At 38.7% G+C, this 21,378-nt stretch overlaps 2 protein-coding genes across 3 annotated transcripts; one reads left to right on the top strand and one right to left on the bottom strand.

Annotated features, from left to right (window-relative positions):
• Window positions 1–32: 32 nt before the first annotated feature.
• LOC145737704 (ATP-binding cassette sub-family C member 4-like) lies at window positions 33–15,747 on the bottom strand. Of its 2 annotated transcripts, XM_081992513.1 has the most exons (11): window positions 15,606–15,747; window positions 9,238–9,390; window positions 7,248–7,478; window positions 4,828–5,255; window positions 4,619–4,775; window positions 3,977–4,561; window positions 3,254–3,922; window positions 2,865–3,201; window positions 1,345–1,495; window positions 1,057–1,287; window positions 33–992 (listed from the first exon to the last, which is right to left on the bottom strand). In XM_081992513.1, the coding sequence occupies exons 4-11, from the start codon at window positions 5,249–5,251 to the stop codon at window positions 79–81; spliced, it is 3,468 nt and encodes a 1,155-aa protein (XP_081848639.1). In that variant the 5' UTR covers window positions 5,252–5,255; window positions 7,248–7,478; window positions 9,238–9,390; window positions 15,606–15,747; the 3' UTR covers window positions 33–78. The 2 variants fall into 2 exon arrangements, with proteins under 2 accessions (XP_081848639.1, XP_081848638.1); XM_081992512.1 differs by lacking the exons at window positions 9,238–9,390; window positions 15,606–15,747 and adding an exon at window positions 7,597–7,961.
• On the top strand, window positions 13,969–17,590 carry LOC145737705 (uncharacterized). The gene is made up of 3 exons (XM_081992514.1): window positions 13,969–14,127; window positions 15,624–15,865; window positions 16,686–17,590. The coding sequence occupies exons 2-3, from the start codon at window positions 15,629–15,631 to the stop codon at window positions 17,151–17,153; spliced, it is 705 nt and encodes a 234-aa protein (XP_081848640.1). The 5' UTR covers window positions 13,969–14,127; window positions 15,624–15,628; the 3' UTR covers window positions 17,154–17,590.
• Window positions 17,591–21,378: the final 3,788 nt, after the last annotated feature.

Below are 21,378 nucleotides of genomic sequence, written 5' to 3'. Positions count from 1 at the left end.
GAATTTCCTAACTTTATAAGTAAAACAACGGAAACTTAAAAATTCGTTTATTCGTTTCGTAAATTAAGTAGATAATAACTAGCCCCTATTCAAGTAGTCTGTCAAACCAGCTTGTTCCACCATTTTGTAAAACAGACTGTCGCGATTGGCCAGTAACGTGGCAGGAGCGTCAAATTCCTTAATTTCTCCCCTGTCCAACACCATAATCTTGTCCGAATCCAGGATCGTATGCAATCGGTGCGCTATAGAGAATATGGTGCAACCGACGAAATTCTCCTTGATGGCGTCATGCAACATGGCGTCCGTTTTGGGGTCCATATTGGCCGTGGCCTCGTCCAGGACAACGATTCGGTTTTTGCGAATAATAGCTCTGGCCAAACACACCAACTGCCTCTGACCGGAACTCAGAGCTGGGGCGTTTTCATTGATCGGCATCTCCAAGCTGTGGATGCTGTCCTTCAAGTGGACTTGTTCCAACAGCTTCCAGATTTCCTCGTCCGTGTATTGGTGGTACGGGTCGATGTTGGTTCTGATGGTTCCGGTGAAGAGCACCGGGTCTTGGGGAATAATTGCAATGCACTGCCTCAGGAACTCGACAGCTACGTGCCTAATATTTACTCCATCAATCAGTACGGTACCGTCCACTTCGTACAGTCTGAACAGCGTGGAGAGGATGGAGGATTTACCAGCACCGGTACGACCGCAAATACCAATTTTCTGGCTGGGTAACACCTCAAAATTGAGGTTTTTAAGCACCAGTTCTTTGCCGTACGACAGTGACACGTTCACGTACTTCACGTGACCCTCGACTGGCCAATTGTCGATTTTGCTGCCCTGTTTGTTCTCCTGCTGCAGTTCAGTGTACTCTAGCGCCCGTTCCACTGACGTCATTTGGTTCTCCAAGTCAGCCCAGTTGCGCACTCCCCACTGTACAGTGCCGGAGAACATAAATACCTGGGTTAGAACCAATCCGACGTTGCCAGCACTAATATCTGTATATAAACACATACAAGGCGTCATGACAAATTGTTGACGTAACCGCGGACAGTTACTGACCGGTTTCAAAAAACAGGAACCTAAAAACCACCATAACGATCAGTAGGGAACATAAAGCGTCCAAAAGGAAACCGAAAGCCCTCGAGGTGCACGTGAGCATATAATGGGCGGAAGTGTACAGGTCCTGGTGTCTGTCAAACTCTTGTCGTAAAATGTTTTCGGCCTTGTACGCCCTGATGGTGGTCAGACCTTCGAGGGAGGCGTTCAGGTGGCCTACCAAAGGGCTGCGAGCTTGAAAATAGAGCGAAAATGAAACATAAAAACCCACAGACATTGACATCTAGTTACTGGCAGCTTCTAAACGTTTCAAACTGCGTCCAGTGGGCAAATACATTTTTCGCACAATAAAAGTGATGATAAAGAACACCGCGGTGGGTATCAGGAACCGCCAATTCACCAAAGAAATGTTAACCACCACCCCAATAATTTGCACTGTAACCTAAAAAAAAAAGTTAAATAGGATGACGTCACAAATTTTTCTGCCATCCTACAGTAGTCGGCAATAAATCGGCCGATGCACGTCATTGACGTTTAACGCGTCACGTTTGAAGATTCACAATTCAGTTATTATACGTTCACAGACCCAAAACTAACCCAACTCAACTTAAAAATTGTCTTGGAAGCTTAAAAAATTTCATTTTAGTCAGTTTTCGTAGTTTCCAGGCTGAAAGACTTGAAAATTGACTTAGAAAAGATAAGAATTGATTTCAGAAGCTTAAAAATTGTGCTTGTAACCAGTTTTTATGCAAATCGAGAGATTTTAAAATAGAAAATTGACTTGAAAACATAAAATACTACTTTTTCTACAATTTTTGACTGCAAATTCATAAAAATTTACTTGAACACCTAAAAGTGACTCTGAACTAATGAAAAAGGACATCAGAAGCTTAAAATTTGCATTTGAAGAAAGCTTTCATAATGTGAAGACAAGTTTCAATATTTTAGTCTTGAAATAGTCTTAGATACAGGAGATTAGATTTACAAAATTGTCTTGAAAACTAACTTTTCGTGCTTTTTATTTGCTTTTCATTTTCTTAGAATTCTGGACTATTTTTGGTGCTTCATAACTGCTTTTAGCTTGGAAAATCGAGTTTCAACGGCTATCTTCACCAAGTTATTGACACAGCAAACTTAAAAAACATTATCTATTTCTTGTTTCAGTCCAGAAAATTGAGTTGTACACCAATTAAAGTCCTGTTGGACTCTCTTTAGTCCTAGTAAAGTCAGTTGTAGTCTTAAAGTCAACTTGTAGTAGTAAAAAATGAGTTTCATGCACAATACAATCTTTGTCTTGATTTCCGGACTGTTTTTAGTTCTTGAAATCCAGTTTTAGACACTCAACCAGGATGACAGTCTGAGAAAACTAATCATAAGACTATTCTTAGTAGTAAATAGCAAGTTTTTAGATAATTCAGTACAAATTTGGACTCTCACAAGTCTTGAATGTTAAATTGAAATTTGGAGAACTGTATCTTCCTTAGGAAACGTTTTTCAGAAAAATGACATAATGCAAGTCAACAATGACACTTAAAACTGGACCACCCTGTATAGAAGTTGACGCAATTTTCTAACAGAGAAATTTGACTAACAATACTATTCAATGTTGAGGTTTATTTTATAGTTAACTCGTTTGTGCAAGTCTTCAAAAACCAAAACAGCAAACGGTCAACTCTAGCAATCTGGCACACAACTCAAACAAACAGAATTGCGTTCATTTAATAAGCGCGTGTGAGAAAGAGAGAATACGATGTACCGATGACGTACATAGCTCCCATTAGTGCCGACCACTTTAGGTTATGTCAACAAACCCGAAAACACTCGACCAAAGTGTACGGCAGAAACTCGTCAATGTTGATCAAATCTTGCGCGAACCGATTCAGCACGTTGCCAATGAAGTGAGTGTCAAAAAATGACATAACCGCATTGATTACGGTCACCGACATGACTTTGTGCACCTTGATCGAGGCTCTTTTGCAAAAGTCGAGCAACATGTACGCCCGGACTAATACCAGCAAAGAGGCCGTTACTATGGTAATGGAATACCATTGAATGTAGGACTCTTTTTTTCTGACAGTGTCCAGGAATTCAGTTGAGTTGGTTTGATTCGCAATCTTTAAATCCACTTCCTTTTGCTGTTGATCTATCCTGTTGGTTTTCGTGGTTGAAGCTTGTAAGACTGTAGTATGAGTAAACCTACCACATTGCAATCAGTTTATCGCTGGCAGTTTCGGTCCCTTGTGACAAAACGAAGAACAGGACAATGGTGAGCCCCACGCATATTCCTCCACCATATTTGATGTATTTGCCGTATACCCTGAAACTTACATCACCCTTTTTGGTCACCTCCTTGTAAATCTTTTTGGCTTTAGTCTGTTCAGTTTCCAGCAGAGTCAACTCTTCCTCATCCTTACCACCCTCATCTAATAACTCTTCCTTGATTTCCTGGACAGTTTCAATAACCTCCTTCTCCATTTCGTCATCGTTACCGACAATTTCTGTGAGTTCCTCCATGCTCATCTCGGTCGGTCGTCCCATCGATTTGATCTTGGCGTTTTGCATGACGATGACGTTGTCCGCGTCCTGGATGTGGTGCACCGTTTGCGACACCAACACCACAATTTTGTCCTTCAGGAATTTCCGTATACATTCGTTGAAGATGTGATCTTGAACGTGGGCGTCCAATGCGGTCAAAGAGTCGTCCAGAAGGTATATTTCGCTGTCTTTGTACACGGCTCTGGCTAGATTTACTCTGGCCTGCTGACCTTTACTTAAATTGATCCCGTTATCAGCCACTATAGTTTGGTCGCCATTTTCCAACAAATTCAGGTCGTAAATCAATGCGCACACTCGCACCACTTCTTGGTACCTAAAATTTCAGTTCATTCCAAGCAACCTATCAAGCAAATTGATCAACCCTCACCTAGCTTCGTTGTACTCCTGTCCGAACAGAATATTCTGCTTGATCGATGAAGGAAACAACCAAGGATCCTGGGAAGCGTAAGAAATTCTACCCCAAGTGCTCACCGAACCACTTTCCAAAGGATAGTCCTGCAGAAGGGCTTTGAGTAAGGAACTCTTGCCGGTTCCCACCGCCCCCGTGACGATGTTAAGGCCCGAGGTGATCGTCAAGGACACCTCCTGCAACGCCAACCTTTTGTTGATGGCCACCGTGGCGTTGTTCAGCTGTAGCCTTGGTGATTTGGTGGGTTCGTCGTGGCTGTTGTCACGTTTCAACTCGTCAGCCTGCAGTACCCGATTGATCCGCATGATGGCGGCCACCAACTCGGCCGCCCTCGACATACCAATTGGTATGGAGACGCCCATTATATAGCGCAGATTGTTGAACAAGTTTGAGACGTAGAAAATTAGTTTGGCGTCCGGGATGTAACCCATCCATAAATAAGTTACTAGGAGAATGTAGAAACCAATTTTAGTGGCAATAATACCACTGACTACTATTATAGTCCGGAGGTAGAAGGCTATGCGCATGATACTTATTTCCTTCCTGTCAATGGAATGGAAGTGTCAAATTGCCGTTAGGGGAATTAAAAGTGAAACTCACCGTCTTTTTTCGTTCACCCTGCCACTGAAATACTTCTCCCAAGTGTAAAGTTTGATGATTTTAATCGATGACAAGATCTCCTGCATTATTTGGAGACGTTCGTCCGTCATTTTTCCCACTTTTAACCGCAACATCGTAATACATTTGCCCAAATACACTAAAATATCAAACTCTTGTACAACTGACATCTGTCAGTTTAGACTACTTACGTTGTATAGGAATGATTCCAAATAGAAACGTGATCCCGATCAAAGAAATCCATCCCATTCTTCCAATCAAGAGATAAATAATGAACGCGGACGAAATAATCCCGATCCACATATCGTTGAACATCCAAATGGACGACTCGAACACGTGAACGTCTTTGGTGATCAGAGTGACCACGTTGCCCAAACTGATCTCGTTCAGGGCGGACGGGGTCAGTTTTAACGCTTTACGATAGAGCAGAGAGCAAAAGGAGGTGCGTATTTTAATGGCAAACGTTTGTACGTAAATAATGTAGTTGTGCCAAAAGATAAAGTTGAAAATGTTAATCCCAATCACCACCGCTCCGTACAGATAGAATTCGTTTTGGGTGCAGCTGTCCTTTGCTTTGAAGCAATTGATCAAACTGCTCATTGCGTACGGCTCCATCGCGCTAAAATTCATCAACAAAACATCTTCATTCTAATTCCTATTCGGTTATGGAAACCACTGACAAGAAGAGAGAAACAATTAGAAAGATCGTGACAAGTCAGGAAACCATCAAATCAACTGGATTGTGGTGTGCAGGGATGTTTATCAATTTTAGCTTTTTCCAAAAGTGTTTCAAATGTAATTTACCGATTTTTTAGGATTGATATGACATTTTACGGGTCACGTGACTGTTGTGGACGGCCGTCAGCCTAATTTTGCAGTGTTGCCGGCTTCAAATTTAAATTACCACCATCGAGTGACGTGTTTTAAACAATTTCAGCTTTTCCAACTGTCTAAATGTAATTTTACAGACTTTTCATGGTTGAGACGACATTTTTTTAGGTCACGTGACCGTCATTGAAAGGTGTTAACTTGCTTTTACGCTGTTGCCAGCTCCAAATTTGAATTATCCCGGTCACGTGACGTGTTTTGTACATTTTTAGCTTCCTCGACTATTTAAATGAAACTTACACCCGTTTGAAGGTTAGAAACGACATTTTCCAGGTCACGTGACTGTCTTTGATAGATGTCAACTTGCTTTTACACTGTTGCCAGCTCCAAATTTGAATTATCCCGGTCACGTGACGTGTTTTGTACATTTTTAGCTTCTTGAACTGTTTAAATGAAACTTACATTCGTTTGAAGGTTACGGACGCCATTTTCCAGGTCACGTGACTGTTGTGGACAGCTGTCAACTTGTTTTTACGCTGTTGCCAGCTCCAAATTTGAATTTTCTCGGTCACGTGACGTGTTTTAACAATTTTACCTTTTCCAATTGTTTTAAATGTAATTTACCAATTTTTCAAGTTTGACATGACATTATACAGGTCACGTGACTATTGTAGACAGCTGTCAAGCTAATTTTGCACTGTTGCCAGCTCCAATTTAATTTAATTTTTGAAATCTTGACTCTGGGTGAAGGCGCCAAGTTGTTTAATAACGCGGCCACGTAGTTGGCTTTTTAACGGAGCGCAGCTCCGTCACCTGACCAGTTACGGCAAAAGCGTAAATAAGGAAAGTTGCGGCAAATTTCATTCTCTACAAGATCGTATTAGAGGGTTTTGGCCCTTAGGGGTCTCCTCGAAGAGTTACAAGGCAAAAAGTGACCGCGTGCGAAAAACTTAATTTGGCAACATAACCAAACCAAACGAGAGCTTTGCAACCGTAAATACCAATTAAAAATTGAAAACAAGTCGTTTGGATCGTATTTTAACTGAAATGACCGGAAAAGATGCTTAAAAAGGCCAAAACTAACCAGTAAACAGTACAAAAGAGCCAATTACGCTGTTGCGGTTATGTGTCCTCCAGGCATTATCCCTGGAGGACACATAAACGTATCGTTTTAGCCGTTTGATGTTGTTATTTGTCGAATTTCACTCTAAAACCGCTTTCCCATTCACTTTTACGGTTCCACTCGTAAAAAACGTGAAATTTTGTTTTTTTCTGGCCATTTCGAGTCCAATTTCAGCTTCAAATGTGTCCTCCAAGGCTGAAAGACGAGTTCCAGTTGACAGTTTTTGAGAAATTAAAATTTTCATTAATGCATAGAAGGAACAGTTGTCTGGAGAACCCACACAAATTTTTTTCAAGATGTAAAATTAAATTTATGGAATTTTTTACATAAATCGTTAAACAATTCGTTTTGTAAGCCGAGCTTAATTTAAGTGTGGGACTGTGACAGTACAGGTGAAAAAAGTCACACTCTAAACCACACTTAACTTAAAAGTACGACGGTGCAAATGGCGGTTAGATGTCTTAAATTATCTCATTAGAATGCATGACAAGTTTGACAGTTGTTTTCGCAATTTTCTGGTAAATTTCCAAAAATAGAAATTGTCCGTCCCGAAAATTACCGCTGACTGTCATATTCGTTTTTCAGTTACAAAGTTTTCTCTCTTCTTAACCGTGGTTTTCTCTGTATAATTTTGAAATATCCAGTATAAAGTAGACTTACATGTTGAATAGCTTATGGGTGAGCAGAATCAAACCGATAAAAGCGTACTTAAGACCGAATCGATCCAAAATCAATCGGGCAAACGACGGTTTGTCCTTCAAATGTTCGGTTTTCCATCGGGTTTCGATTTTATCCCCGCACCTGTCTGAATTTAGCGTTTTCAGGACATCGTACAGATCCTCTTCCTCCAGATCCTTACGCAACGCCTTGTAGAATAATTTTCTCGTGTACCTGAAAAATGTCATCCTCTACAAAATTGTATTAAGGTACTTTTGCATTTAAGAGCCTGAATGACCAATAAAATTGACAGGAAAAATTATTGTATGGAGAGTAATTTTTAAAAACTTACACGAAAGTTAACCCGGACAGAAAATTGGCTTTTTCTTTAGGGTTCTGTTTCCGCACCTCCTTTCCTGTATGATCCATGTCGCTCAAAAACACACTAGTGAGTTAAAAGGCTCATATCTCACACTTAATACCGGAGCACCTTTACTGCACCACTTTGTGTTGTAATAAAATTGTATTAAACACCACTAGCCTGGTAAATATATGAATAAATGACTTGTGGCCTGTTCGCAAATGTAAGAGAAAGATGCCGACACAATTAAGCTTAAAGACTGGAGATAGTATTGTTTGAGCACCATTTGTTGATCTTAAGTTTTAATCGGTTATAGAAGAACAAACAAACGGTTTTTTCCATAATATCTCGGAAACAGTTAAAGTGGGTAACAAGTATGATTTTTACTTCAATGTCGTGTAAAACCTTTTCAATTTAAAATAAAAATCATCTTACATAGCGCAGGGAAACCAATTAAACCCACATGGAATTAAATTCAAGTGAATTAGGAAACATTTTATCAATTGGCTTGATTTAAGACTTTTTCGGCGATTACTTGGAGAAGAGACCTTCATCTGAATACGTCTTAGAACAATACAATTATTTAGGTAAATACGGGTAATAAAAGGAAAATTGTTAGAACTAAACAGTCTAAAAAGAACAATGCTGAAAGGGATTAGTATTGTATTTTAACTCAATTATTTAATACTTTTTTTTTTTCGCGTTGAGGACATTTTCTACAAATATTCACTAGAGATTACGCAAAATTTCAAATTAAAGATTATATAACAGCTGGTAAAGTCCGTCCCAAAACTAGTGGCAGTGACGTAATAATTAAGTAAAGTCTATTGCACGTGAACTGAACTGAAATTTGACGTCATTGACGTAAGACAATGTGTCATCTGATTAACATATTTAAAAAATTCACCGGTGTCACGCAAGATAACATCGAATAGTACCAAAATGGCGGTAATTATCCAGTAATCCACGCAGTCTCAGAAAAATTCTTTATAACTCGCTTATTTGAAACATTCTGTATAGACACACCGTATAACAAAAGTAAGTTATTGAATGGGGCTATCACGTGACGTTGACCGGCCTAAGCTAAGTTGTACCATTTGACCGCTAGAGGGCGTCAAAGTTGATTCGTTTTTTTCGGATATTTTCATGAATATCTCGAAAACGGTTTGAGTTAGGGAGTGCAAAATTATGAAAATTGATCAAAACATGAAAATTGGTTAAAAAACTAAAAAATGAGCAAAATTATGAAAATTGATCAAAACATTGATTGGCACTTTGATTAAGCAAAATCCAATATGACCGCTGTTAGTATAGTACGCGCCCAAAAATCCCAAATTTGAGTCAAAGTTTCGTGCACTTTTCCAAAAAATTGTCTATATCTCGCTTATTTGAAACCTTCTGTAAAAACACACCGTATAACAAAAGAAAGCTAATAAATGGGGCTATCACGGGACGTTGACCGGACTAAGCTAAGTTGTACCGTTTGGCCGCTAGAGGGTGTCAAAGTTGACACACTCATGTGTGTCACATTCATTATTTACACTTTTTTGTAGCTTCTTGACATTCAGGTGAATGAAAACTATTTCACCAAAATCGCTCACAAAAAAGTGCTTCCCACGAATGAAAACTTACGATTAAATACGGTCCTGTAAGGGAAGAGGAGGCAAAGGGGCGTACTTGGCCAGCCACGGGCGCAACCTGTCTCGTTGATGTCTTCATTAGGGACCCCCGACTCTTTGACGCCGCTTTGTCGAGGCCACACCAACTGCTCGTCATCATAATCGTCTACAAAATAATAATAACGTTATTACAACCCAAAATTGTGCACCAATAGTTAGAGAGAGTGTCATGAAGACGTCCATGATCTGTTGAAGAGTTGCCTGACATGACAACACTGGATTCAACAAAAGCCAAGTTAATGGACCATTTTCCTAGGAAAACCCCCCATCTTTCTACTTTTTTTTAATACTTCTATAATACGATACGAAAGATTTACAGGCTGGGGTATAAAAGGTATCCAGTTGTTAGAACACCCATTGGTTTTGTGACGCCACGCTTCAATATCTCTGTACAAATGGTGACTTTTACAACAACACTCATTTTTGTTTTATAGTATTATCTACCAGGGAAATTTAAGTGTTGATCCCCACTAAAAATGCCTAATTTCCAGTACAACAAGTGGAAATTAACGTAAAGTTTCTGTGTACAGTGTTGCAATTTAGCATAAACAGATTGGAACAACGCTAAAACTCTTCCAGTGACAGCTCACCTATGTCTTCATTGTTACAGGACTGGTTTTCCGTGAAACTGACTTCAAGCTGTTACATCCTACACCCAAATGGGCCAGGCCCATAATTCTAGACTTTTGTTTATGGGCATCTTTTGTACGAGATAGCGTGAAAAAGGGATTTCTAGAGAATTATATCGCGTCGTAAAATTCGAACAAAAAACGTTTTTTTGGACAGGATTGATTGGTAGGAGAGATTCCCCCATCAAAACTGTTTTATCAAAAACCACACCACAAAACAAGAATTATTATTAAAATCTTCGGATATAAACCCTCGATTTAACTACAGTAGACATATAAAACGACTATAAATATTTTCCCAAGTTGAAAAATTCTTGGCAGCTGCACCTGAGAAAGAGATATTAATGTTTTCCTGTAGTATTTTAACTTGGAGCTTATAAACGTTTACTGTTAGATTATACATCATTTTGCCTTATCAATTTTTTTTTCGGTTTTAAATTTAGAACACACTGAGTGAAATTCTATTAAAATGTCTCGATGGCGGACGTGATGATTAATATGGAAGCAGTCATCAAAAACTCATTTGCAAAGCTTGCACAAAATTTGTTCTAAGAATGGTTATTTAAGAAGACAATGATTGGACAGTAGACGCCATTTTGTTTTTAAGCACTTTTTATTGGGACAGTGATTGGCGCTTACAGGGTAGTCAAAAGAGGACTCTTTAGGCTACAAATTGATAAAAAGAACCACCCTGTATCTCATGAAATAACAGAGTTATGGTTAATCAAAATTGGAAATTTACTATTTTGGTAACTTTTGACGCCATTTTGTTTTTCAGCACTTTTTATTGGGACAGTGATTGGCGCTTACAGGGTAGTCAAAAAAAGATTCTTTAGGCTACAAATTGATAAAAAGAACCACCCTGTAGCTCATCAAATAACAGACTTATGGTTTATCAAAATTGTTTTGTTTTTGACGTTTAGTGACAGTTTTATTATTGCCTGACAGCTGTTAAGTCATTAAACGGTCCCGCAAAACTAAAAAAGTGTCAAATAGTCGCGTCTCTTTGATGAATCACGCCGGAAACTGTTATTTGCAACTCTGCGAAGTTAAATTTGACAATTGTGACGTTAAATGATAGTTCAAGGCGTTAAATTTGACAGTCATGACACTATACAGTGTGGCTTATACCAATTGAAACTCTCAAATGCAGAACAATTATTACTGTATTTACACTTCAATAGAACCTCAAATTTGACATTTGTTGGGCTTAGGACACTTTGATATGTTTCTTACGTCACCTGAGAGCTGTCAACTGTTAAAACTTTCTCACCAGTGACCAGAAAGTATAAAATGCCATTCATTAAGAAATTGCACTGTAAGTTGTGTTTATTGCTCCATGAAGTCAAATTTGACAGTTGGGACAATAAGAAATCCTTTAATATGTTGCTTGCGTCACGTGACAGCTGTCAAAACTCACTCACCAACGGTCTGAAAGTATAAAATGTCAAATAGATGATTTTTTTTAGGAATTACACTATATGTTGTGTTTATAGCTCCATGAAGCCAAATTTGACAGTCGGGACATTAAGGAACACTTTATTAGGTTGCTTGAGTCACGTGACAGCTGTCGTAACTGTCAAAACTGAGTCAGAAAATATAAATTGTCAATTAGATATATTTATGTTTCTTGGAGGAATTACACAAGTTGTGTTTACAGCTCCATGGACCAAAATTTGACCGTTCTGTCGTTAAAAAGCATTTTGATACCTACGTCACTTAACGTAATAACTGTCAAATTTCGGTCCATAGAACTATAAATACAACTTGCAATGTGATTTATCAAAGAAACATATTTTTTTTTATTTGGTTTTACGGCCTTCAGCTGCCTGGACTATTTGGCAAAAAAACAAAAGAAACATATGTTTGCGCTGAATAAGTTTTGACAGTTGGCAGCTGTCAAATGACGTAACCGACATATCAAAGTGTCACTTGGCCTGACAAATGTCAAATTTGATGGTCTATCAAGGTGTACTGGTAAGGTAAAACTGTTTTACATTTGATAGTTTCATATCTCACTGCTGAATGAGTTTTAATAGTTGTAATAACTGTCAAATTTAATTGAAATGTCATTTTATGTCTCAACTGTCAATGTTACTAAACATTCCAATCGTAATAGCCATTAGAAACTTAAACTTTGAAGCTCTCTAGCAGCCAAAAAGGAGAAATTTTTGAAAAACGTCTTTTGAAAGTACACCAAACACTACTTGATGTATATTTTAAGTAATCAGTACGTAGCTAGTGACTCAATTAGCGCTAATGACCGTGCATAAGACTGCAATAAGAGAAACAAAAAATTCTCTATAACTACACACAGCATCGAGCGTGCACTTTAAGCCGATAATTACTCGAGGTCCGATGGGTTCCTGAGCTAAAACTGACATTATGAAGCCCAAATCGCCCTGTCATTACGGCCTGGCATCATAATTGGGTACCCCATAATGGCACGACTCAGTGGCGTACTAAAAAATCAACAGAGATTCATTTCAAGCGGCGTTAACATATTCCATCGTGACCGTTTTCATCGATAAGCGAGTCGAAGAAACGTATGGGCGTTTACTATTAAACATACCACGTCCGTATGCATACCTAACACCTTTATTTATGGTCCATTTTCGTTGTATTGTATGCTCTGGGGCCTTTTACGGGTATTCCCTGTGTCGGAGGTGCTGAGTGTTCTATGTGGTTTACAGAAAAAAAGCATTTACCAAACCACCAACCTTGATCTCTTACCGTTCTTCGAGATTAATTAAAACCACAGAAATGACGTCCATTACGGTTTTCTTTTTTTTTTATACGCCACTGGACACCAAACCATCCATCCTTACAGCCCCAGGCTACGACTTAACAACTTAATTTCAACACTGGTTCTGAGAACAAAAGGAACAAGACAAAAGCCGCTCATGTAGTTCTTTTTTTTTGTTAACTTGATTTATCGTCGTTGATTAGATTGTTGGTTTGTTTAGGTTCCGGCAGAGTTTTCAAACACACAGTGGTTCAAACTTTGAATCTGGATAAAGTCAGTCCTTGGGGCCTATTTCAGTGAAACATCTGGTATGGAAATAGCTGCAAATAGGCTAGAAATGCAGTTAGACGGAATTAAATCAATATCTCTGGAACTAAACAAGTTAGAGACGTCATTTTTGTGTGGAATTACTAGGAATACTCTTTCAGACAGTGTAGAAATAGAGCTAGAGAAACACATATGTTGGCTAAATTGACATGGTATTCACAGTCAGCGTAGTGTTAAGTGACGTTATCTGTTTCACACAATCAGCACGTACCATCAACATCCGTTTGTAATAAGTCGTATGTGACTAATTTCCATAAAGTTTATTAAAGGAACCGGCTTGCATCTTAATTGGCCAAACAAGACTGACCATCATCGCTAAAGAAGAAAAGAGAGCAGTTACAAAACAATGCCCTAGACAAAGATGTCAGACAGTCATGTGATCACAGGTCTGGTTTTCAACTCAGAAACAGTAAATGTCTGAAGTTTCATTGGTTGAATGCTCACGTGACTATGACGTATTCTGACTTGTGACCAATGGATGTAGTAGTTGGAGATTCTCTGTGCGAACCTCACATCATCCTGGAAAGACAAACTACTGTCACTTCTGGAGATTAGTTTCAATCACACAAACCGGGTGTATTGAATAATATGGGCCACCATGGGATGTGGGAACCAGTAACAAGGATTTTGCAAGTAATTTGACACGGCGACAGGTGTGCGCCCTTATATACAAAGCATCAACCCTGCAAAAGGCAATACAGATGTCACATTGACAGGTCGTTATTATGAATATAATGGAGGTGGTTCTAAGCCCGGATACGCCAATGGAAAAAATCGAAAGAAGCACCATAATACAACAATATCATAAAAGAAACGGTCAAAAAAACCACGCAGCTGCGGCCATTGAAAGGGCCCCAAGAGCGAAAGACATAGTACCACCAGACAAAGCTAGAGATAGGGGGGTTAGAGTGAGACGGCGTTAGCAGGTACTCTGGGCGGCCTGTCAGCCTCTTCCCAACACAACTTAATCTTAGTCTCGACCGTAGAGCGGGAAAGATTCGATCGTCGTTTGTTTGCTCCGGTCAGCTGATCGACTTTAGTACCCGCCGACTCGACGAAGAGAACTCGATTGTTTTCTAGTGCTTGTTTTGTGTTTTCCTATTGGATAATGTGACTGGACTATTTTGTTTTACTGCACAGAGTAAGTATTTTGATTCAGCAAGAAAAAGAGTATTACAGTCATGCTTGAGGGCTTCCGTTTCCAAAAGGGAGTGTTTGAAACACTAATTGGCACATAAATCACCACCAAACAATAGATTCGATGCCTGGTTGTCATTGAACCAGAGATTATCTAGATAGTACCCAAACCCATAAAGAACCACTACCTGCTCCCTTGATTTTGTTGAACATAATACTATTTGGTCCAAGAGGGGAGATGAGAAACATATGGCCACCGGAAACATGAAAATTGAACCTTTTTTCTATGCCAATGACAAATGGGTTTTTTTCTATCTACCAGGCCTGAAAACTGACTTTTATTCCTCACTCAATAGCCAATGAAATGGGCTTTCTAAAAATATAGCTCAAAATTAACCCAAATTATTTTTGAATAAAGTGGTCTTTCTGAAAACTCAACTGTCACTCTTGTTAGGCTTAATCAACCCTCGTAAATTTCGGTTAACACACAAAAGACCTATTCATAAAATTGACAGACGTAGATAAATTTAGACGTTGCCGGCGCGTAGCAATGTGTTGGAGAGCTGCTTAAAGAATTCACTTTGTAAATGTATCCAGACTAACGTCACAATCAGTTTTAAGGATGTTTCTGGGGTCTTTCCCTAATTAAATTTCCTACAACTTTGCTCTCTTACATTTTGTTGCTATCGCTTCACATAAATCAGATATGATCAGTTGATATGTTACACACTACAAACTCTACATAGTTGCCTCATGATTTTAAGAAAATTCGGTTAAATTACTGTTTTCTCAACTTCAGCCTATACTGAGGGTATTATTAGAAAACTAATCAAAAGACTGTTTAGGAATTGACATAAATTATACCAAATCGATTAAATGATATTCCATTGACGTCATTAATAATTGCAATTCAGAAAACGTTAGAAACGTGTCTCACATGTGGTTTCGTAAATTTTACAACGTTGCAATTTTTTTTTGCAAGGGTAAGGTTGAAATTTTTGCCCTTGACCTTCTCAACTTAATTATTGCAAAATCTGCAGCGCTATAAGATAGCAGGATGTTTGTTTATGCAGCAGTTTTAATAAAGATAACCACTTTTTACGCTAACTTTCAAAATCTTGGGGTAACCGTGATGTGGGTCACGTATGCTACTGGAAAATCATTATAATTACCAAATGACTAGGAAATTTTGACAGTGGCGTTCCAAGCTAAGAAAATATCCACCTCCGTTATGTTGTTAACATAAGCCCTATTTGCTTACAGAGAGTAGTTTATGACTGGTCAAGAAAAGCAGCTTTCAGCTAGCTGCCTTTTCTTGACCCGTCACAAACTGTGACTTACTAAAATGTACGCCACTGTTAATCATTTAAACACTCTCTACATTCAATAAGGTAAAAAGTTTGTGCTTAGTTTCTTCTCTACATTACAACTTTAAGCTCAAAAACCCAGTAGAGGGAATTGACTTATTTTATTGGGACTTACGGATCGTTTTTTTTCCAGTCGTTATGTGGTCCACCATGCTACCAGTGGCAGCACTGGCTGCAGTCGTATCTGGTATACCTTGCGAAGAAGCCCGTTTAAAATGCGCCTACAGAGAGGGCTGTGGTACTGCCCTGAAGCACTACTTGGTGGGGTGTTCAGGGGTGTTACAGAATGCGGAATACTTCAATCACTGTCCCCAAGTTTGCTTCAATTCTTTGATTGTTTTGGTGTCAACCCAAGAAGGCAAAGCTCTAATGGAGGTGAGTAAAAATGCTTAGTTTACAGTGGGTATAGTTTCTGATTGGTCAGCGGAAAGATGCTTTTCAAATTCAATGCTGTGATTTACGGAAATACTGCACGTGTACCATAAGAGTGTTACATTAATCATTCAAATAGTCACTTGAAGGAGAAAGTTGGATTTAAGCCAACACTCCTTTGAAGTTTCCGATTTAATTAAAGCTTTAATTTAGTTGCTAAAAATGCCTCTAAAATCAAAATCTCAAAGACTTAAATTACAGCACTGTATCTGCAGCTTTCTACCAATAGATGTTAATTATTCAATACTTTAAGAGCATTAAATAGATCAGATTTTGTTGTTTGCACTTACTTTTATAAGCTTTCTCAGTCAGGGAGTCAAGGTTGGAAATTACCTCCTTTTTTTCTAATTGTACCTTGCTGCAGCTGTTGTTTAGGGCCCCTTTTTCTGGTTGGGACGTTTTGGAAAACACACATCACTGATATACTGTAACTTAATTTAATTTACTACATTTTAATTCAAGAAAGCCCCAAAACTTTCAAAAACTCAAATAGGGTTATGTTATTTAATAAACGGACTAATGTCAATAATGTCAAATCTGTAATCTGTCATATTTGATAGTAATGTAGCTGAAGGCCGTAAGGCCGATTGATAGGGATGGGTAAATCATTGAATTAATTGTAAGAACTGGAACGATTTCTATGAACTGCTTTCCAAATGGAGTTTGGCCCTGTCACTCCTTAATGAGGCCCTAAAGGGCAAAAACCCCTTAATGCAATCTTGTAGAGAATGAAATTTCCTACAAATTTTAATGTTTTTTTCAGTGTGAATGCAGTGACGCTTACTGTGCTGATCAGAAGAAACGCACTGAAGTTTGTCGACCAAGCGTGATGCGTACCTTGAACGAACCCATAATACCGTGCACAATCGCCCAGGAAATTTGTAACGCTGACGCCGAATGTTCGATGGCCTTTGACTATTATTGGCGCTACTGCAAAGCGATGTTCCACGGCAAAAAGTGCACCCCCAGGTGTCACAATTCGATCAACATTCTGCGGAACCGCACCAAGGCGCAGAAACTGAAAATGTGCAAGTGCGACGGCACCGAAGGCTACAATTGCTTCGGCATCCAGAGGAACATGGACAAGTTGTGCTTCCACAATCATCGTCACAACGTGACCAAAGTGTATGCGGACGATACGCCTCGCGTGGTTGTGATGTCGTGCGGGACTCGAACAATCCTAGCACTTTACATGTGTTTTGTAACTTTACTGGTGCTTTGGACGCGGTAGCGTACTCGCGTAGATTATTCTCACCTACCTCGTCTGCTCCACTCAGTATTTTAGAATTTGTTCCCTCAGACTGTGATATTACTTAGCAAAAAAAGACTGTTACAATTAGCTTCTTATCAACCAAACTTTAGGTCGAGTGAAAAACCCTTTTACATGTAATCTTAAAACCAAAGAAGAGCTTGCCGCTGTATATAGCTTTAAATTATTATATATATTACATAGAGTTACACACACAAAAAAATATATACAGGCTGGCACTTCTTATATACCTAATTGACATTTTCTACACACTGCCTACTTAATTAAACTATTATTATTATTGTTGTAAATATTTGTTTCGTACATAGACATTCTTGCTGATATTTAGACTAAATAGGATTTTTACATAGTACATATGGAATAAATAATGAATCAATAAAGTGGTTTATATAATAATATGTCGATGGCCTGTTTATTATGATATGGGCACATTCTTCCGAATCAACTGGTTTTCATATCTTAAGGTCACACTCAAACAACAAATAATACACTTTGACACCGCTTTTCTCCCTGACTGTACCAAACATAGCTGTCATAGTAACCAAGTTGGCACTTGTCAAATAGAGAGAGAACACCCTGTCATCTTAAAAGAAACAGAAGAAAAGTGATAGTTTGGGGATTTTTTAAATTGTACTCGGGGAAATCGAGTTGACAAATGTGGCGTGACATGTGTGACGTGTATTTTGCAATTTAAGTTTGTACAACTGTCTAAATTTAATTTCTCAATTTTCCAAAGTTTAAACTGCGTTTTGCAGGTCACGTGACTGTTTTTTACAATGTCAGCTGACCTTTAGTGTGTAAGCTCAAAAATTGATTGGATAGAACATCTATTTATTATTTGCTTAAAATTAGGGAAAGTGTAGTTATTCTAGTTAAGACTTGAGGCATTTTAGCCATTCAATCATCTAACGAATATGCAAAAACCATCGATCTTATCATTATACATATAAGTGACCTTAATTCAAACCAAAAGCCTTTTGGAGCGTTTAATTGGAGCAGAATAGAAAGTAGTCCCCTTAAGGAGTATAGACAAAAAAAAAATGAATGATTAATGAGCTACTATTCGAATGTCTGAAACCGTTATTATAATTTATATGTGGAAAACATGAATTGGGTGGGTAAATAATGCACAACTTAATCCTCTAGCAAACAGTAAGAAAGGACACCCATATGTCGCGTCATAAGGTAAACAAAGAAGCCCCATCAAAAAGGTTGGCAATAATTATTGCCTCCAGTGTTACGCGGGTAACCAGATCTTTCTCGCACACCACGTGTGGTACCCCTATTCTGGCCGGTACCATGATGAAGAGATTAACGGAAGGTTCCTTTGATTGCAGTACCTAATAATAATTGAAGCAGAGGCTGTTGGGGGGGGGGGGGGCCAGTCCGTTGCACAACACACAAAACAAGCAGCCTAATTTATTTTAAACGTTTTTCGTTAATTACTCAATTCCCAACGTTCTCCGAAATTTAATACCGTTGAACTCGCTCAGTCACCATAGGCGGTTACCGAATTCTTTGTATTTTAAGAATATTTTGAAAATTTGACAACATGCCCCAAGAACACAGTGGCGGCCATTTTGAAGCACCAGAAAGTAATAAAGTTTTTCCAACTTGAATTGAATGAAAAAATGCATAAAAAGTGTGAAAACAACCGGAAATGTTGCTTGCACATCTCCAAGACTAGTTTTAACGCTAAAACGATGCAAAAAGCACAAAAAAAACTGTGATTTCTAAGTACCTTTTGGTGTATTCATCAACGGTGTCTTGTTGTGGCTAGGGTTAGCCAACATCAAATGATCAAACCCATTTTTCTGGAACAATCTGAGCAGTAGCACTTGCACTCATATGTTGGGGACACTGTAATGAACTTTTTGAGGTACTTTTCATCACTAGAAACCCACTTTTGCCGGATTTTTTGAGTAATATTACAGTGGAAGTCAACGAACCCGACTTGACGTCACGTACTACAAATATGGCCGTCAGCCGTCAGCTGTCACAACTATTAGGGATGGGCGCTCTGGCGTATTTAGAGTGTGGGCCAACATATTAGTTTTATGTGACTGACGCTAGAATTAAGGTTGTTTGGTCTAAAAATATGTTTATCCATGTTTGTGAGTGGTTATAAAAAGGTAACAAACTGTAGCGACGTTGGTGGTCGGCCACTTGATACATGTTTTTTTTTCAGGGGATTTAATTGAAACTTACGACTCTGTTATGTCATTTTTGACCAAATTGGCGACAATTTGGCAACTAGGCAACCTGCACCCAAATTGTCATCATATGACAGGTAGAACGTTTTTTGTGACTGTCTTCAAGAAATCTTACAACCTTTTGATGTAGAGTATAGTAAAACAGTGGGCCAAAAAAATAAGAGTGTAGTACTACGAGACTAAAGCTAAAAGCAAGCGGTTCGGCGCGGGGCGTATGACAGGCCCGTGCCCCGCCACACACGAAGCCGACCGGAGACCACCCGTGAGAGGCGGCCCCCGAAGACGAGGGGGGACGCCCTGGGCGACCGCGACGCCCGTCAATGGGTCGCCCCCAAGGACACGCTTCTCCAGTTGAACTAATTACCGTATCGCGGAAGAATGACCGTTGACCATCTACACCAAGTTAAGAATAGTAAACCACCTAATACTATTAACTGTCAAATTGTCAGATTTGACTCCTTGGAGGACAAACATTTTAGTTTATGTAGGCTGTTTTTGGGTGGTCAAAATTTAAATTTTGATAAAATACCCGAACGACTGGGGCATCAGCAGATGTTTCTTATCTTTTCACGTGCATTCTAACGGCACATCCGCCTAAAGATATTTAACCCAGATAAATGCCAATCGTTTATCTATAAATCTCAACTAGATACGGGGACAGAAAAAGAACGGAAACTAGGTCTTACAAATGCTTTTTTGTACGTGGTACACTTAAGTACCGGAAATTCTGACGAAATGTGATCTGGTTGCGATTTACCAGATTACCAACACAATTTGGGCGTTTCTGCTACTACGGTAGAATCAGTGCAGGATAAGTCAGTTTGCACCAACGTGGCTAACCGAGAATTATTCAACTATTCAATTCACATACAAACACACTAATTTTGAACAATTTCCAAGCGGAAACCGTTTTACTCAGACACAATAGGGATTTATCAAACGCAAGCCATACAAAACAAATGTTTTGAAAATCCATCCGTTACACCTCTATTGAAATGCCAGCACATTACTATACGTTGACAACAGACAGATGACAGTTTGACAATTTTTAGTTAGGTTAGGTTAGCACATCAACAAGTTTTCGTTTTTTTTAGGGTTTTATTGATTTTTTTCACCAAAACTGGATTGAAAATCGATAATTTAGCTGTCCGGAAGTTGTTTTCCACTAAGTGTTACGGTACGGTCAGTGTTTTAGTGGTTAAAGTGATGGTTTTAAGTTTGGTGCTGCCTGTACAGAAGGTAACCTCTATTAGTTTTTGCTGGTACTGGTGCCTTTAAATGGTAAGTTTATTTGCCTTAAATCACTGTTTATAAGCAGCTTTTTTGACTATGCATGAAACTATATAACGAAATGATTGTTGCGCCTCTGGTGCGTAAAAGTCAACGAACCACAGTAAACCGATCAACACAAATGCCTAATTAACTTGGCTGTACGCTTTTCAAGTATAAAACGATCATAATATAGGCAATACAATCTCGGATTGGTTTAATTAAGCTCAATTTGCATATTCCGCTTGTAAAATTCGTGATTTAAAGTGCAGTAATGTTACTTAGAAACTATTTTAAGTGTAGCTCCCCACTCTTCTGTCTACTGTCAGAAAATAGTAGAGATGTGCATTAGTATGGGTTTTTATCAACTTTTTGGTGGAAAAGTCATAAAGTGCATTTTATATGAGACACCCTGTATATGATTACGACAGTCGTCAGCCACCTGGGTGACGAGAAAAACACCTGATTAACTTGTATATTTCTCTGCGGCTTGCCTAAGCAAACAAAAGTTGATAATTTACAGTTTCTTTGGGACATTGTTGATTTAGTAAAGTAAGTAGAGTGTCTATTTGAAGAAGTTTCAGGTAGTTATTTGTCGTTTAAATATTGACTTAAAGGATTTGCTCTTGTACCTGTTATAATGAGGGTGAATTTCTGTGTTTAATTCCACATTGCTACTGTGGCAGTTCCGCTTAATTAACAAA

Source organism: Ips typographus, linkage group LG14 (assembly GCF_016097725.1).
Source record: "Ips typographus isolate SLU linkage group LG14, UJ_Ityp_2.0, whole genome shotgun sequence".
NCBI lineage: Eukaryota > Metazoa > Arthropoda > Insecta > Coleoptera > Curculionidae > Ips > Ips typographus.
This window is presented reverse-complemented; position numbering and strand designations above follow the sequence as displayed.